Source organism: Macrobrachium rosenbergii, chromosome 2 (assembly GCF_040412425.1).
Source record: "Macrobrachium rosenbergii isolate ZJJX-2024 chromosome 2, ASM4041242v1, whole genome shotgun sequence".
In the NCBI taxonomy this organism is placed as follows: Eukaryota; Metazoa; Arthropoda; class Malacostraca; order Decapoda; family Palaemonidae; genus Macrobrachium; species Macrobrachium rosenbergii.
Window position 1 is genome coordinate 42,213,741 of NC_089742.1, and position 15,585 is coordinate 42,229,325.

At 35.7% G+C, this 15,585-nt stretch overlaps 1 protein-coding gene across 5 annotated transcripts in view; it reads right to left on the bottom strand.

Annotated features, from left to right (window-relative positions):
• Positions 1–15,115, bottom strand: part of LOC136845827 (gem-associated protein 6-like) — a 142,269-nt gene extending 127,154 nt beyond the window's left edge. Inside the window, exons 1-5 of one of the 5 annotated variants that reach the window (XM_067116252.1) lie at positions 15,023–15,111; positions 12,072–12,211; positions 6,780–6,924; positions 4,566–4,670; positions 4,250–4,415 (exon numbers count right to left, since the gene is read on the bottom strand). In XM_067116252.1, the coding sequence (XP_066972353.1) occupies positions 4,299–4,415; positions 4,566–4,670; positions 6,780–6,924; positions 12,072–12,208 (504 nt within the window). In that variant the 5' untranslated portion in view covers positions 12,209–12,211; positions 15,023–15,111 and the 3' untranslated portion in view covers positions 4,250–4,298. Of the gene's footprint in view, positions 1–2,693; positions 4,416–4,565; positions 4,671–6,779; positions 6,925–12,071; positions 12,212–14,622; positions 14,826–15,022 lie in introns of those variants that run through there. The other 4 variants (XM_067116232.1, XM_067116224.1, XM_067116214.1 and 1 more) reach the window with 4 other exon arrangements.
• Positions 15,116–15,585: the final 470 nt, after the last annotated feature.

The window sequence follows — 15,585 nt, forward strand, 5'->3', positions numbered from 1 at the left end:
CCGGGCTTATATTTAACCTCTTCTTGGGACTCTTATCATAAAGAAATAATTTTATTGCACAAATATTTTACTGATAATTGGTTTCCATCTCATGTTTCCTTTAAACACTGTAAGAATTTCTTAAATAAGAAGCTATCTCACTCGGCTGTTATAAGTACAGTACCACGGAAGAAACTCTATGCAACTATCCCATATGTCCTAGACAATAAATTTAGAAGTAATCTGAAGTCTGCAATAGAAAAACATTTTAACATGTTGCAAGTCATTTTAATACCAAAAAATCCACTTACAATAGGGTCCCTTTTTAAATTTAAGGATAGAATCTGCCCAATAATGCAATCGTCAGTCATATATAAATATACTTGCCCCAGATGTAATTTGGGGACTTACATGGGATTGACTAAATGATTGCTGAGAGTCAGAGCAGATTCACATAAAGGTGTTAGTCATCGTACTGGTTGCAGATTGTCCAATCCAGAATTTTCTAATATCAGAAATCTTTCAAATATATGTAGTACTAATATTAATTATTCTGACTTCTTGTTTTGGGCCAAACAAGTCATCCTCACGAACTGCTCATTTTAGAATCATTATTCATAAAGCAGCTAGTTCCTAAGTTGAACGCACACACCACCTCTGTTCAGTTGTATCTGGCTTGAGCCAGTTTTCTTTGCTGCTTTCCTTTTCCCTTTTAGTCATTCAGTCCTCAACCTTTTAGTCTAGCAGGTGCTTTTTATGAATTGTCTTGTTTTAATGTATATTTATATAGCATGTTGAGACTCTTGAAGTCATTATTTTTATTCCATGTATTTTAATTTGTATATTTTCTTTTTTAGTCTTGATGATGTAATAATGTGTTACTGAAACACGCCGACAAATAAATACCACCTATAGATGATCGATTCTCCTTGTCACCCTAAAAGTATATATATATATATATATATATATATATATAAAATATATATATATATATATATATATATATATATATATATATATATATATATATATATATATATATATATATATATATATATATATATATATATATATATATATATATATATATATATAAATATATATATATATATATATATATATATATATATATATATATATATATATATATATATATATATATATATAAAATGGATGTATGTATGTATATGTGTGTGTGTGTATGTTCCAGCATAACTCTGAAATGCATTGAGCAATTTCAACCAAACTTGGTACACACATGACTTGCTATCTATAAAAGAATACTGTGGGGGTAAGATATCACTAGCACCAAAGGGGGTGGGGGTGAGAAGGGCTTCCCTGAAACAGGGCCAGTTCTGCCTGTAGACTTGCTAACTAAATAGACTCTACAGGTTTATCATACCTCGTTTGGGTATCTGCACTGACTTACTATCTGGAAAGAATACTGTGGGGGTAGAGTAAGACATCCCACTGGCACCATAGGGGTGGGGGTGGGGTGGGGAAGGGGTGACAGGTAAAAATAATAGTGACAAGATATTGATGTCACAATCCATAGTTTTTCGAGGTTGCTAAGTTGAATAGTGACACTCCTGATGCCCTGATAGGAAGGGGGGGTGAGAAGGAATGAAAAATAAAATGTAAAAAATTATAGATATTAGTGTCTAATCCACAGTTTTCAATGTTGCTGAGATGAATAGTGACACTCCTGATGCTCTTTAAGTCAAGTTCAGCGCCAATAGGAATGGGGGTGCTAAGGGGTGAAGTATAAAATGTCAAAAATGCTGGCCAATGTAATTGAAGCATCTGGGGAACAGGAGAGAGAGAGAGAGAGAGAGAGAGAGAGAGAGAGAGAGAGAGAGAGAGTTTAACGGTTGTCATTCAAGAGTTTTCCCAGTCAGTGCTGGGTTGGTCAGTTAATCTATACAGTATATATAAAAATGGGTGTATGTATGTGTGTGTGTATGTTCCACCATAACTCTGAAATGCTTTGAGCAATTTCAACCAAACTTGGTATACTGTACATATGACTTACTATCTGGAAAAGAATACTGTGGGGGTAAGACATCAATAGAACCAAAGGGCACCAAAGGGGGTGGGGGTGGGAAGGGCTTCCCTGAAACGGGGCTGGTTCTGCCTGTAGACTTAGTAACTAGACAAACTTTATGGGTTTATCATAACTCATTTCAGTACACATGTGACATATACTATTTGGAAAAGAATACAGTGGAGTAAGACATTACTGGCACCAAAGGAGGTAGGGGTGGGAAGGGGTGACATAAAAATAACTGAAAACAGTGTCTAATCCATAGTTTTCGAGGTCGCTGTGATGAATAGTGACACTACCGTTGCCCTTTAAGTCCAAGTTCAGCCCCAATAGGAAGGGAGAGTGAGAAGGGGTGAATATAAAATGGCAAAAATGTTGGGAATGTAACTAAAGCAACTATCTTAAAAGGGAGAGGGTGAAACAGTTTTTATCCCACAAATACCACTCGTTCTGGCGGATCTCTCTTTTAACTTTAAGAGATAGCAATTTCCAGTGAGACTTGCATTCTTAATCACAATCAACAAGGCACAGGGACAGTCTATTAAGTACTGCGGTGTGGATTTGAGATCGTCATGTTTTTCCCAAGGACAACTTCATGTTGCTTGCTCAAGGGTGGGTTCACCCAAGAATTCATTTATTCTTGCTCCTGATGGTTAAACTAAAAATGTTGTTTACAAACAAATTTTATTAAAATAGTACAGTATTATAGTGAATTTGTGAAAGATTTTACTTTATAATTTGTATACTGTATTCATATTTTTAAAAACCTATAAACAAAAATTCTTTGACATTACACTAGATAGATTTGGTTCCTTTTCCTATTAAACAGAAAGTTGGGATAAATAGATATTCAGGTGTGTTCTATGCTTTGGGTGTATTCTATGGTCTGGGTGTGCTCTACGCTTTGAGTTTTTACTGTGCAATGCCGAGTACATCAGCTAGTAATAATAATAATAATAATAATAATAATAAGTATTTTATACTCTGCGTGTAAAAATATGTGCATTTGCCAGCTGTTTACATAGGGAGCGAGCAGTAACCATTTTCTACTCATATTTTTGTATCTCCCCATTAAAAATCTAATCAACATCGTATCCAAATCTTAATATGTGAGTGTGTAAGCAGGACTCAATAAAGATGTATTACAGGAATACTGTTATTCACTTGGTATGGCAAACAAAAATATATGAAAACCTTACACCATCCAAAATATGTAGTTACCTGAGCCTAAACTACCCATACCAGTGGTTAAAACACTAAGTAAATATGAAATTCTGATGTGCACAATTAAACATTTTATTGAGGGATATTAACTTTCCTAAACGGGGAGTAAAATAATGGTACACAACGCAAGAAAGGAGCAGACAGACACATAAATTTAATGGTTTTCACTATAGCATTCATGACAGCATACACATGCTGTCATTAATACTACAGGGACAATCACTGAATTTATATGTACATTCTCTGTTTCCTTGGCTATTATTGTACATGTAAACTGTAGCTTCTGTTAGTATTTGTACGAATGTCTGTCTATCTGTTTACTTCCCAATTTTCTTTTGCACTGCTTAATGTTATTTTACTGTAAATTTTGAAAAGGCCAATCTCCCTTAATAAAATATTACTGTAATATAATTATGTTAATCAGTAGAGTAATAGGTTTAATACACATCACCCCAAGGTTTCAACCAATGACACATGACAGCCAAATACCCTATGGATAGTGTAAGTTTAATGTGCATATACCAAAATGCAGTACAATACAGTAGTTGCCTGCGGAGTATAAAATCATCCAACAGACATACACGATCACCTGCAGTCCCTGAGGTACTTTTTTATATTTTATTATTCCATAATATATTGTTAAATTCATTGCTGAACCAAAGAACTTACAATTATCCTCAACAAAATAATGCTACATACCAAAGAATGGGTGAAAGGATGAAACAAATTTCATACAAATGCTACACTGACTCTACTGTATTGTGTAACCTATACTACCAGGTCTTGGGTCTTTGTTTCAAAAGATTTCATTACATATCAAGAGGCCAGACACCAAGAACTGTCTGTAAAGTTGAGGTGCAAGTTACCGTAATCATATAAAAACCTTGGCTAAGCAACACACCAATCACTAAAAAATAACTAGAATATAAGTACCTTTTCATTCTCTACCAAATCCTTTCGCTCCAAATTATCAAATATAGTGTATATTATTATTGTACTTACAAATATTACGATGAAGCACAATTTATTATGGGATACTATTACTGCACTGTCAAGAATTTGCTGGCATCTGCTGAACTAACTTCATAACCTTATCAAGAACTACTTCATTAGTGCACTGAATGGAACCTGGCTCATATGGTGGTGATATCACAGCAGTTTGCAATACCTGCAAGTCAAAAGTAAAAAATAATGAAAATGTGCTGCAAAAGTATTATTGAACGTGGTAAAAAAGTAAATCACTAATTGTAAACTTTTATCACAAAAAAAATTATTCAAAGGATAAACTACTACATAACCAATGAAACAACTGGTTTACCTCAATGCTCATATCATCTCTGATGGTGTATGGGACGCGATTACCAGCTAACCAAACGCACAGGCTTTCACGCCGTTCCACTATTTCTCTACTGCTATAATGAACCTGCAAACATTTGGAAATGGGTAACTTTCTCATCAAATATATGTAAATTCAGAGCTATTGTCTGAACTTGATGGAAGTACTGATTCTGTAGACCAGGTGATTGAATATTCTTCATGCATTGTCATTGTATTACTGGAATCTCGATTTAAGGAGGTGATGTGAAAATCTCTACATTATAAACTAGTTTGATACCACTGAATCACATTTCTACCATCTGTAAGGAATGGATGAAAAGTAAATGTCTGAAAAATAATGTAGCTGGGGGCTGAAGTGACTCTGCAAAGAGCCTCAGTATCAATTTCACTCTAATCACGTGTACGGACAAATACATACGAGCATTAACTTTGAAGCAAAGTAACGTTAATAAAAATAAGTACCCAAGCTAAGTCACAGCATTTTCCGCTCAGGAAATAGAGACGTCATTAGGAAAAACAACAAAACATGTACTCTTCCAAGAAATGACTACAAAAAGGAAAACAAAATACTGGTAGTTACGAAAGCAAAAATTAAATTATAGATTTCTTTATCTTGACCTACATCCTATATTAAAACAACCATAAATTTACAAACTACTGAAAAATGGGCTTCAGCACTCACTACAGATATGATAACCTAATAAGACTACAGTAATTGTAGGATATGGAAGATGTCCTTAAGAGATTAAAGGGACCCCATCTAATGCAGCACTGACCCAAGATATGTATTTTGTATACCTCTACACAGAGGCAAATTTTAAGGACCTCCATCTCTCAAGGTAAAAAGCATGAGAATCAATTCTCTGGTGGGCATCATGATGTACGAGCAAGAACACAAATGTCTTTCTCATGGTCAGTGGGCAGCATTCTGAGCATGCTCAGTGGGGTCTTCCTTTCTTGAAGAACAATCAAGTTGGGGTGGCTAAGAGCCATTAGCATGGATTAAGGCTATTTATGACTAAAGTGTACTGAAATGAGTTATATATTTCAAGAAAAGTATATTTTTCATGATGATAAGACTAAAACATTTATGGCTGCCCAAACCAAGTCAGTTACTGCAACATGGGTGCACATTTAAAGGCTTTTCTTCTTTAATTATGATATACACATCTAAAATTCCAGTTCCAAAGTGAATGGTATGAAGGATTACAAAGCCTCTCATTAATGTATCAAACGTACATGATGGGAGATGATTAGCTTAGACTTAAGTCGAAGCAAACAAATCATCATCATCTACCATACGACTGGCAAAAGCCTAGTTTCAAAAAAGGGGGACTTAAAAGGTGGACTACGTAAAAGCAAAGACCTAAGATTATACAAATATGGATGAAAAAAGAAATACGTGCGCGAAAGAGGGGTAAAAATGTGAATAATTGTTTTAAGGTGCGGGACACCTTCAGGATTCCTTCAATCAAAGCTCTAAAAACTGATTAAAGTGAGTGACAGAGCTGGGGTCTTACCTAGTCACTTCCAAGATAAAAAGTGATACTCTATTGCTTACGAGATCAAAAGTGCAATCTTGGAAGTATGGAAGTAACAAGCCCAAATACACCAATGGTAAACCTTTTGCATGAATATTGCAAAATTATACCACCAAAACACACTAATAAAAAAGAAGATAAAAAGCAAAGATTTCGGTACTTGTATAGATCTTTGAAAATTTATGGCAATAGACAGTCAACGACTACAGTAATTACTTGCTTCAAACTTAGATTCTATTTAAACAATTCTATACATAAGGAACACACTTACAAACTTCTAAGGATCCTAAATCTGGAGCTTCTAAGCATCACTGGTTACAGTGAACACTGCACAGCCCACTTAAGAAAGTACCTAATGTTCAATGCAGCAGCAACTCAGCCCCAGCTGCACTAATATACTCCTTTTACTTTTCATTCAATCTCTTTGATTGCTTCCCTTTCAACTGTTTAACTTCTTTAACTTAACTTGGTCCTATTTTCATGTATAAGATTAAAGCCTATAGATGAACCCTACACATCTAGAAATATTTAGAAATCTGACGTGGTGATTTTATTGAACTATTTTATAATAACCTAAATATTTAATCTAAAATAGTCAGTATAATAAGAAACATGCACTGACTTCTATGTGATTAAATCATCAAATACTGTACCTGTTTCTTCCTGAAAAGGCTATCAATGGTGTCAGCCAGCCCTGGTGGAGGCTTATCTTCAATGACCGTTATGTCACTAATGTTATATCCTGATATAAATTTAACTTCTGCAGTGTTTTCATCACCAAGCTCAACTAAAATAGCACTGAAAAAGAAAATTATAACATTTCAAATACAGAGCAGCATTTAACTATTACAACTAATAAACCAGACTACTACAGTACAGGTATACTGTACAGTATTTTGTTTGAATTACTGTATACAACCATGAACAAGTTTGCTCACATCAAGCATTGATATCTTGCAGCAAACAAGCCAATATTTACAGAAGACTAATGCTGAAGCACAGTATTATAGAAATTCCATCTACAGTGTCCTTGTGATACAATTTTTAGTCTGGAGACCTGTTTATGTACCTTCTAGTCCTTGATCTCAACCACAGCCTATTATATCTCAAGGGAACTGAAGATGAACAGAAGCTGTTGTAAGCTAATATTTAATATGTAAAAATGTGAATATAAGAAGAAAATAAAAACAAATTTCACTAAATGATTGTTTATCTTCGATTATCAACTGGAACATGATCGTTCATCAATTTTTAATGACTTTATTACTACAATAATTATAAAAAAAATAAATGAAACTGCTAGTTATAATACCTCAAGTGATTACTAGATGGCATTATAAAGTAAAATTGCTTGTTATAATATGCCAAGTGATTGTCAGAAGTAACCATACAAAAAATTTATAACTGCAGTTAGAAGATTCAATGCATCCCCTGGTAATGAGGTTAACTACCTCTTACCTACTGCAGTTGTCATATCAATTTGGTAACCAGACCAGTAATTAACATTTCTAAACTCACAATTGGCCCTAAGGATGCTGTATAGTATTTAAATAAAGGATGGTAACTGCAGATTGAAAGAGTTACAGAAGTTGGATAGCTAAGCTAAAAGGGACCAAAGAGAATGAATGAGCTCAACAGCAGGCCTTATCCACAGACTTCCCCCACTTTTTTTCTGTAACCCAAAATAGATACGCCAATCAAAGGGGTACAAAAGAAGGCACTCTGCAAATTAACAGCAATGTCCTTATGAGTCTTTTTCGTAAATATTCATCCACAGAAAACCCTATTCCAATACTTTTTCATGATGAACAATTATTTAGTTGTTTTTATTGTCACATCTATCTGAACAGAGATCATCAAGTTTGTATTTGATAACCATAATTTGATACGGATTGATGGTCACTACCCATTTTATCTTATATAACCTTTCTAGCCTGGTCATGAACCAAGAACCATATCAGGGTCTCACAACAAAGCCCTTGAACAAGCTTGCAAATAAATCATATCCAAAAGCCATCTCTCTCTGATAATTAAGATAGTGAGAAACTAGTTGAGTCATAACTATAAGCTCAAATGGATAAATACTTTACATGAAATTTGAGCCTATGGTCCAGTCTGGGGAAGGGAGGCCATTCTGCTCCAATCTATATACTCAAGAACATGGTGAAATGGGTTGGCAAGATTTAATGATCCAAGTGTCTACCAACTACCACTAGGTCGGCTGAGACAAACAGGTAAGGTACTGAAAAAGCTGAGTAGAGTATTCAACAATCAGCTTCAAAACTTAAGCAGTAGATATGAGCCTGATATATATGCCCTGGATATTGCATCTCTTAGCCAAAGTGAGATAGTATTCTTTTTAAATTGTCTGATGTCATGTCTTAACAGTTGAAAAGGAGTTAAGAACACTGTATCTACACCCTCAAGATAAAGAATCTTCCTTTTTCTAAAAGGCTTTATGAGATGCTGTAATGGGGTATGACTCAGAATACAGTAACTGGTTCTGCAAGATCTCTTTTTCAAGAACAGGAAAGTTCTTTGACTTGGTATAAAGGGTGTTGTCACCAAGTTTTTACTTCCTGGAATCTAAGTCTTGCCATTAAGTTTGAAGCAAAAGATGGATCCAGTGACAAACCTCTTCTCTAGCTCATCTCACACGACAGCAAGTGCAGCTCATTAACCACCTGGAGGATAAGGATGCCAAAGAGAAGTCTTCATATGACCTTACCATATTCAGGATGACTCTTATTCTGGAGGACCTACTGTTGGTGAAGGCACTTCCCTAAGTAGTGAAAGAGGTTTTTCAACTTCAACCATATAAAAAAATCCATTACCAGTGTAGAAGTGCCTTAGAGAGGCAAGAAGTATTTCCTAATGTTGGATACTAACAATATCTTCACCAAACAAACATACAAAAAATAACAACAAAACTGCCAATCTAGGAATATCAACAGATTAGGGTAACCTTTTCTACAGTACAAATTTCACAGGTTTGCTTAGTAGAAGTTCAATGTTAATTTGTTTGATACAGTAATCCAGTGTTCCTATGAAAAACCAATCTATCACCTGGACAGTTTGGTAGGCATTATGTTGCAATGAAGTTGAGTGCACCAAGATAGCTTGACAGACATTATGCTGCAATGAAACTGAGTGAAATAGGCCTAACACAGCAGCCTGGACAACATAAGCAGGTAAGAGGGACAGTACAGGAAGTCAACATATTCAGGCTGTCCCAATAATGACTCTGTTGTAAATTTCAGCCATTTGGACAATAACTCTTTGTTAATTCACTAAATATGGCTGAAGGAAATGTCATTCCCTTTAGGTCATCCCTTAAACACAGTATCCCTATTCAATGTTGCCCAAGCAAGGTATGGCAAGCAGTAAACAGTTCCTTGTTCAGAGAATAGACAACAGGTCTCCTGACATGGATTCCCATAACATTCAGCATTATATGCAAATTTCCAAATGAAAATCCTATTCAGGTGACACTTGTTAATCCAGATGACAGGATGTTAGTTATTTTCTACCACTTGAATCTACTACTGTACACTGATGATCCCAAATAAATTTGGTAATACTGTACTGGGCTCTCCCTCTTTTGTCCAGTTAATAAACCTTAGTGTCATACTGTGCATTCACTGTAGATGGTATTAAAGGGTCTTTGCAACATTCCAACAGTCTGATCTGCTGGCCAGCAACTCTTTCCCTTACCAACCAGGAACTAGGTAGCTGTATTGCCTGACTCCTGCACTTCATAGTATAGCTATCAGCTTCTCCACTGTTAACAAGTTTTACAAAGGACTGCCACAAAACCATGGTGTACAAACTTGTCAAAGATATTAGTAAAGGCTGAGGGAAAGGAGGAGTCCAGAGAGAACAGGTGATTGAAGAAGGAAACGCTACAAGTAACTATATGTGAGACTGAACTTAAGAAGATTACTGGAGAAAATAATTTGCAAATGAATAGTTTGCAAGAGGACTAAGCAAGGCATTTGAAGCTGCTAAGAAATCACTTGTCAAAGTATGAATTCCTTTCAGCTATGCATAAATTAATGTTCTGATCTGGAAGGAAATATTAGAATGCAGAGTGAAGTTTTAAAGAAGCAGAATTAATGTGGTAAAATTAAGCACAAGGAAGATACAAAGAAGATAGATATAAAAGAAAGAAAATGTTCTATATTTGGTACCAGTATAATAAACGAAGAAGAATTTTTACTTCTCCTGGTCAGTTATATCCTTTAATGAACCCTTTCCTTGTACTACCCAAACAAGCCATAAACACAGTTACAACAACACATGAAATCATTAAAGAAATTAAAACTAAAAAAGAAGAACGAAGAATGCTTAGGTTCATACTGAAAGCTAATGATCACATAAAACATAATGATAAGGTAATCAAAATCCAGAAAAAATACATTACTATAGCTATAAGAGAATTAAAAGAGGGAAGGGAAAGCATGGAAGACCCTTTTCCTGCTATTCAAACAGTGAAATGTGATGTACATAAATGCAAAATACATGACTGGGAAGAAAGTTCATGTGACAAAACTTTCTAGAGACAGAGGGTCTGCAGGGGCTGTGGTATTAGTGATGCAAGGTGGGGGTGCATGTTGAGTGGGGTAGTTAAGAACACACAATGAACAAGGGGGCATTCTCTCTCCATACCTGTTCAACATGTACACGGAATGCCCTGAATGTCAAAATGAACTCACTCCCAATCGGATGCACTATCAACGAAACAACAATAAACAACCTCTGTTACACTAACGATATGGTCCTGATTTCCCCATCAGTGAAAGGTCTCCAGCTACTCATCGGCACCTGCCACCAATATGCAGAGAAATCTGACATCCTATACAACAAAACCAAGACCCAGTGTATGTCGCTGCTCCCGGGATCACTTAAGCATACTGCAGAACCACTAATTTTCCTCGGAAATCATCGTCTGGAATTCGTGCATGAATTTCCGTATTTGGCCACATTATCACGGACGACCTAAAAGATACGGCAGGCATAGAACAGAGGCGTCGTAAACTATGTGCAACTGGCAACATGATTGCAAGGAGGTTTGCCTTCTGTCACCGAGGAATGAAACTGCTGCTCTTCCGCTCGTACTGCTACAGTATATATGGGTGTTCCCTTTGGATGAACTATACCCGAGAGACCATGAGACATATCACTGTTGTTCACAATGACATTCTGAGATGCCTCACAAACACTACTCACTATCACTCAGACACGGAGATGTTCATAGAAAACTGCCTGGATAATTTGAAAATCATTGTGAGGTGAACAATGTTCAGTCTGATCACCCAACTGAGAAACAGCAGCAATTCGCTCATACAAAGCATCCTAAGCAATGAGGCAAGATCTAAATTTTGGGAAAGATGGAATAATGAGGTGTCTGTTCCTTAAATGACTTTTTCTCAATTTTTGCAATTTGGAAGTGTCATCTCCAGAATCTGTCATTCTTATTATTATATTATTATTATTATATTTCTACATTTCTTGTTACTTTTGGTATTTTTACTTTTAATTATTACTGTGATTAATATCATTGCAGAGTTTTGCAATTTTCAATATTCGTATTTGGCCTTCTGGACCTGACTTCTGTAACCACCCAAGGTTCCCAGATGGAAATTAATTGTCTGCAATCTGTATTCTCTATTGTTATAATTTTTTAATTTTTTTTCTATTATTCTCCATATGATCATCACTGTCATTACTGTTATCATGAATTCTATTTTTTTCTATTTCTTCAGCAACTGCGTGGACACTGCTGATAATTATTTTTATCATGTTACCTTGTGTACCTAGGTTGTGTGTATTGTATTTGTATTTCCCTATGTATGGCTCTGAGCCAAAATAAACACTATTATTATTATTATAATTATTATTATTATTAATGAAATTGTGGCAATAAAACCAGCTGAAACACTCACCTTTCAGACACAGGATCAATTGTATATACCCAACCAATATGAGTTTGTTTATTTGTTGTAGTTACTTCCACTCTGGTATGAATTAAAGCACGCTGCTGCACTGGATCATTTGTAAATATCTTGTGTTTCTCAGTCATTTTCTGAAATACAAAAAAATTCAAATATTTTTTATTGTGTATACAGTAACTGTACACATACATACATATATACAATATATACAGTATATATACATAAAATACATATACAGTACATAATATTATTATATTGGCAGGTCCTGTCTGCATTATATTAGGAATTATAATATATAATTTGAATTATCAATTTATTTGTTGATGTTTCTATGTACTGTATCTTATTTGTTTCAGTTTGTTGATTAAGCATACTGTATCTTTCAAACTTATTATTTGATAATGTCTTCCAATGCACTGGTGTATGGGTGGGAGAAAATACAAAATGAGTGAAATGATGAGAATGTATTCTAACATACTCCTTGACAGTCAACTTGTGCAAGTTCTGGTTCTGATTAAATTTCTATTGTAAAGCATACTGTAATCACATTCTGGAGTTACATATATCATTCTCCTATGTTTTCATGTGTATTCTGGATATTTCTCCATTCATTTCAGTAGATCTCCATTCATTTCAGTGACAAATTAGTAGGCTAGACCTGGTTTTAGAGATACTGGATCCCTCTTATATCCTACAATTATGGGAACCACTGGAAAAAGAAGTTTATGGCTAAGGGAAAATAAAGAAGTGAAATACAAGTGAAATACAATTCTAACATCCCCGATATCTCTCCAAGTTCTAATTGTGCCAATGGTACTGTAAGAAATGACCTTCTACACTAGGTTATGTTAGTGATGGGCCAGGTAAGGACCCACCACCCTACATTAGATTAGGTAGGGGCTTCCAGGGCAAGGGGGAGGAGGCAGGAAGCCCCCAGTCATATAAGGCCCTGTCACCCTAAGTTAGATCAGGTTAGGTCACAACCCTATTCAATTGAGCCCTAGATTAGGTGGTGGTCCAAGGAGTGAAGGCCCCCGACCAAGTAAGGACCCAGCACCATAGGTTATGTACACAGATTAAACATACCTTTGTATTTCATTTGTTCTGTTTTTTCCCACCAAAAACCCTACTTTCCCACTGTGGTCCCCCAAAATTAATGGATACCAAAGGGTGGGGTACAGTATGTAAAAAATACTCATTTGCTAACAAAATGAACTTACATCAGAAAGGTTCATTGCACATTAAAACATTGGAAAATCATATTTATGACTCAAGAATGTGAATATGGTTTCAAGTAAAAATTTCCCTAAACTTTGGCCCAAGCAAGTATATCAAAAGTTGGTCTAACCAGCTTTTGCATGTTACCTATTTACCGTTACCTAACCCTGCAAGTTCCTTTTAGGTTCGGCTAGGCTAGGCAATGCCCGTGCCAGGTAGTTTGCAGAACAACAGGACCAGGCTCTAACATTACCTCTGAATGGAAGTTCAGTCCACTGTTTCTGATGTTTAGTGTTACTTTGGGGGGGGGAGGGGTCCAGGAAGGGCAAAGCCCCGCAGGTCAGGTCAGGGCATGGCACCCTAAGTGAGGTTAGGGAGATTGGATCTGGTTAAGTCAGGACATGGCATTCTAGGAAAGGAGTTTCTTTTCATCCTCCAAACCCATTCTCGTCATTCTACACTTGCCTCCCTGTGCCTATGCGGGGTTTAAAAAAAAAAAAAAAAAAAAAAAAGCATACTAGGCTGCCATACCAGATACTAGCCTAGTCTACTTAGGCAACCCTATATCTGCCGAGAGCAACCACAGTTGCTGAACAGCAGCACCAATATGCAGTAAATGTACCTCGCTGTCAAACTTCTCAGTTCCACTGTTGGACTGTGGAACAGCCACCTAGAGGATGTTGTGCAAATGGAACTTCAGAAGTTCAAGCAAAAATGCAATGCATTACTACACTAATACTATTCTTCTTGCATTTTAGTACTTTTTATCTAAAAATTAATTTTTTCTTTTTAATAAGTGGGATCTCTTCTTGGATAATGTTCACTTCCGGTTCGAGCATCCCATCAAGTACTCTGTACTCTGTAGGCTAGCCTACCATTAAGTACTCCGGTCCTGAAAGTTTTGGCCATAACATCCAAAACAACATAAAATGTTATGTTTATGGTATTTAGGCTACCATCATTATTTTGTTATAAGTACATCCCGAAGGGGCTAGAACTAAGCACGGCACCCATTTTGCATGTAAATGTGCTTACAGTCTGAGGTTTGTAAACTTTACAACAAATGATTTCCAGCTGAAACACTGAAATGGGACAATTGAAAATAGCAGGAAAAATGTCGAAAAACTAGGCCATGTTCGTCGTGTGGAGTTGGAGTTCAGACCGGAAATGAACTTTTAGGCCTAGGCCTACGAACACCATATTCTTAGGAAGCTTGAATTTCAAGTCAATGGCACCTGTGGGCTTGCTTCATATAAATGGGTTCCAGCTACTGAATAATAATAACAATAATAATATAATAATAATACTCCTATTAAGCTATTACCTTTGGATAGATTTCCTCCTATAAGCCCAAGCTTTGCCTCGCCGTCAAGTCTTCGTTATACTAGCCTATCTAGGGCTATTCAATCAAATCTGGCCTACTCACATTTATGAAGTACAAACTAACTGACTAAGATGGGGCCTTTGTCTGCGTTCACTGAAAATACCGGTTTCAAATGTCAAAACGTAAACACATTTCAGATTTCATAATGTCTGCGAAACTAAGAAAACGAATTTGGGACTCTGCGCTACTCTACCGGCAAACGTTTGCTCTGACATGCTTGACGTTTGTTACATGTTGATAAAAAGATTGATTAATATAAAGTTCTTGAATGTAATGATACCATTACATTCAACTATACCATTATCTATCAATCAAATATAAAAGCCGGCAGTGGGCTTACAAAAAGTAGTAGGCTGTTTCTTTACCGTTGCAGAATAAACATAAACATACTTTCGTTAGTTCCGTAAACATTAAACTTCTTATTCAACTCTTCTTCTTTGGCGCAAAAATATGATAACGGCACAGGCAAGAGATAGTCAGAAAACATTAACTGGGAAATGATTCAATAAGTAAACTATTTGAAGGATCCACGATAATAAGAAGGAAATGTGATAACTTAAATATACTCAAGGAGTGCAAAAAAGACAGTCACATGAAGAAATGTTATTATAATTATATCTTTATAACATTAAAAATTTTAAAAAATACATTCGACTCTGGCACAGAACCTGGAAGAAACCATGTTTAAATTAAAGATGGACAGTAGTGTTCTAGAAATAACCTCAGATAGGACACTTGCTCATATGATAAAACAGAGATCTGTGTACTTAATAAAAAAAATTACATGAGAAAATATGGTGAAAATACTTTCGAAATACTAGTAATATTCTTTGTAGATGATGGACCTGTATCAACACAAAGTATCGCGGAAGAGAAAGCAGAGGGCAATAGAATTGCCATAAA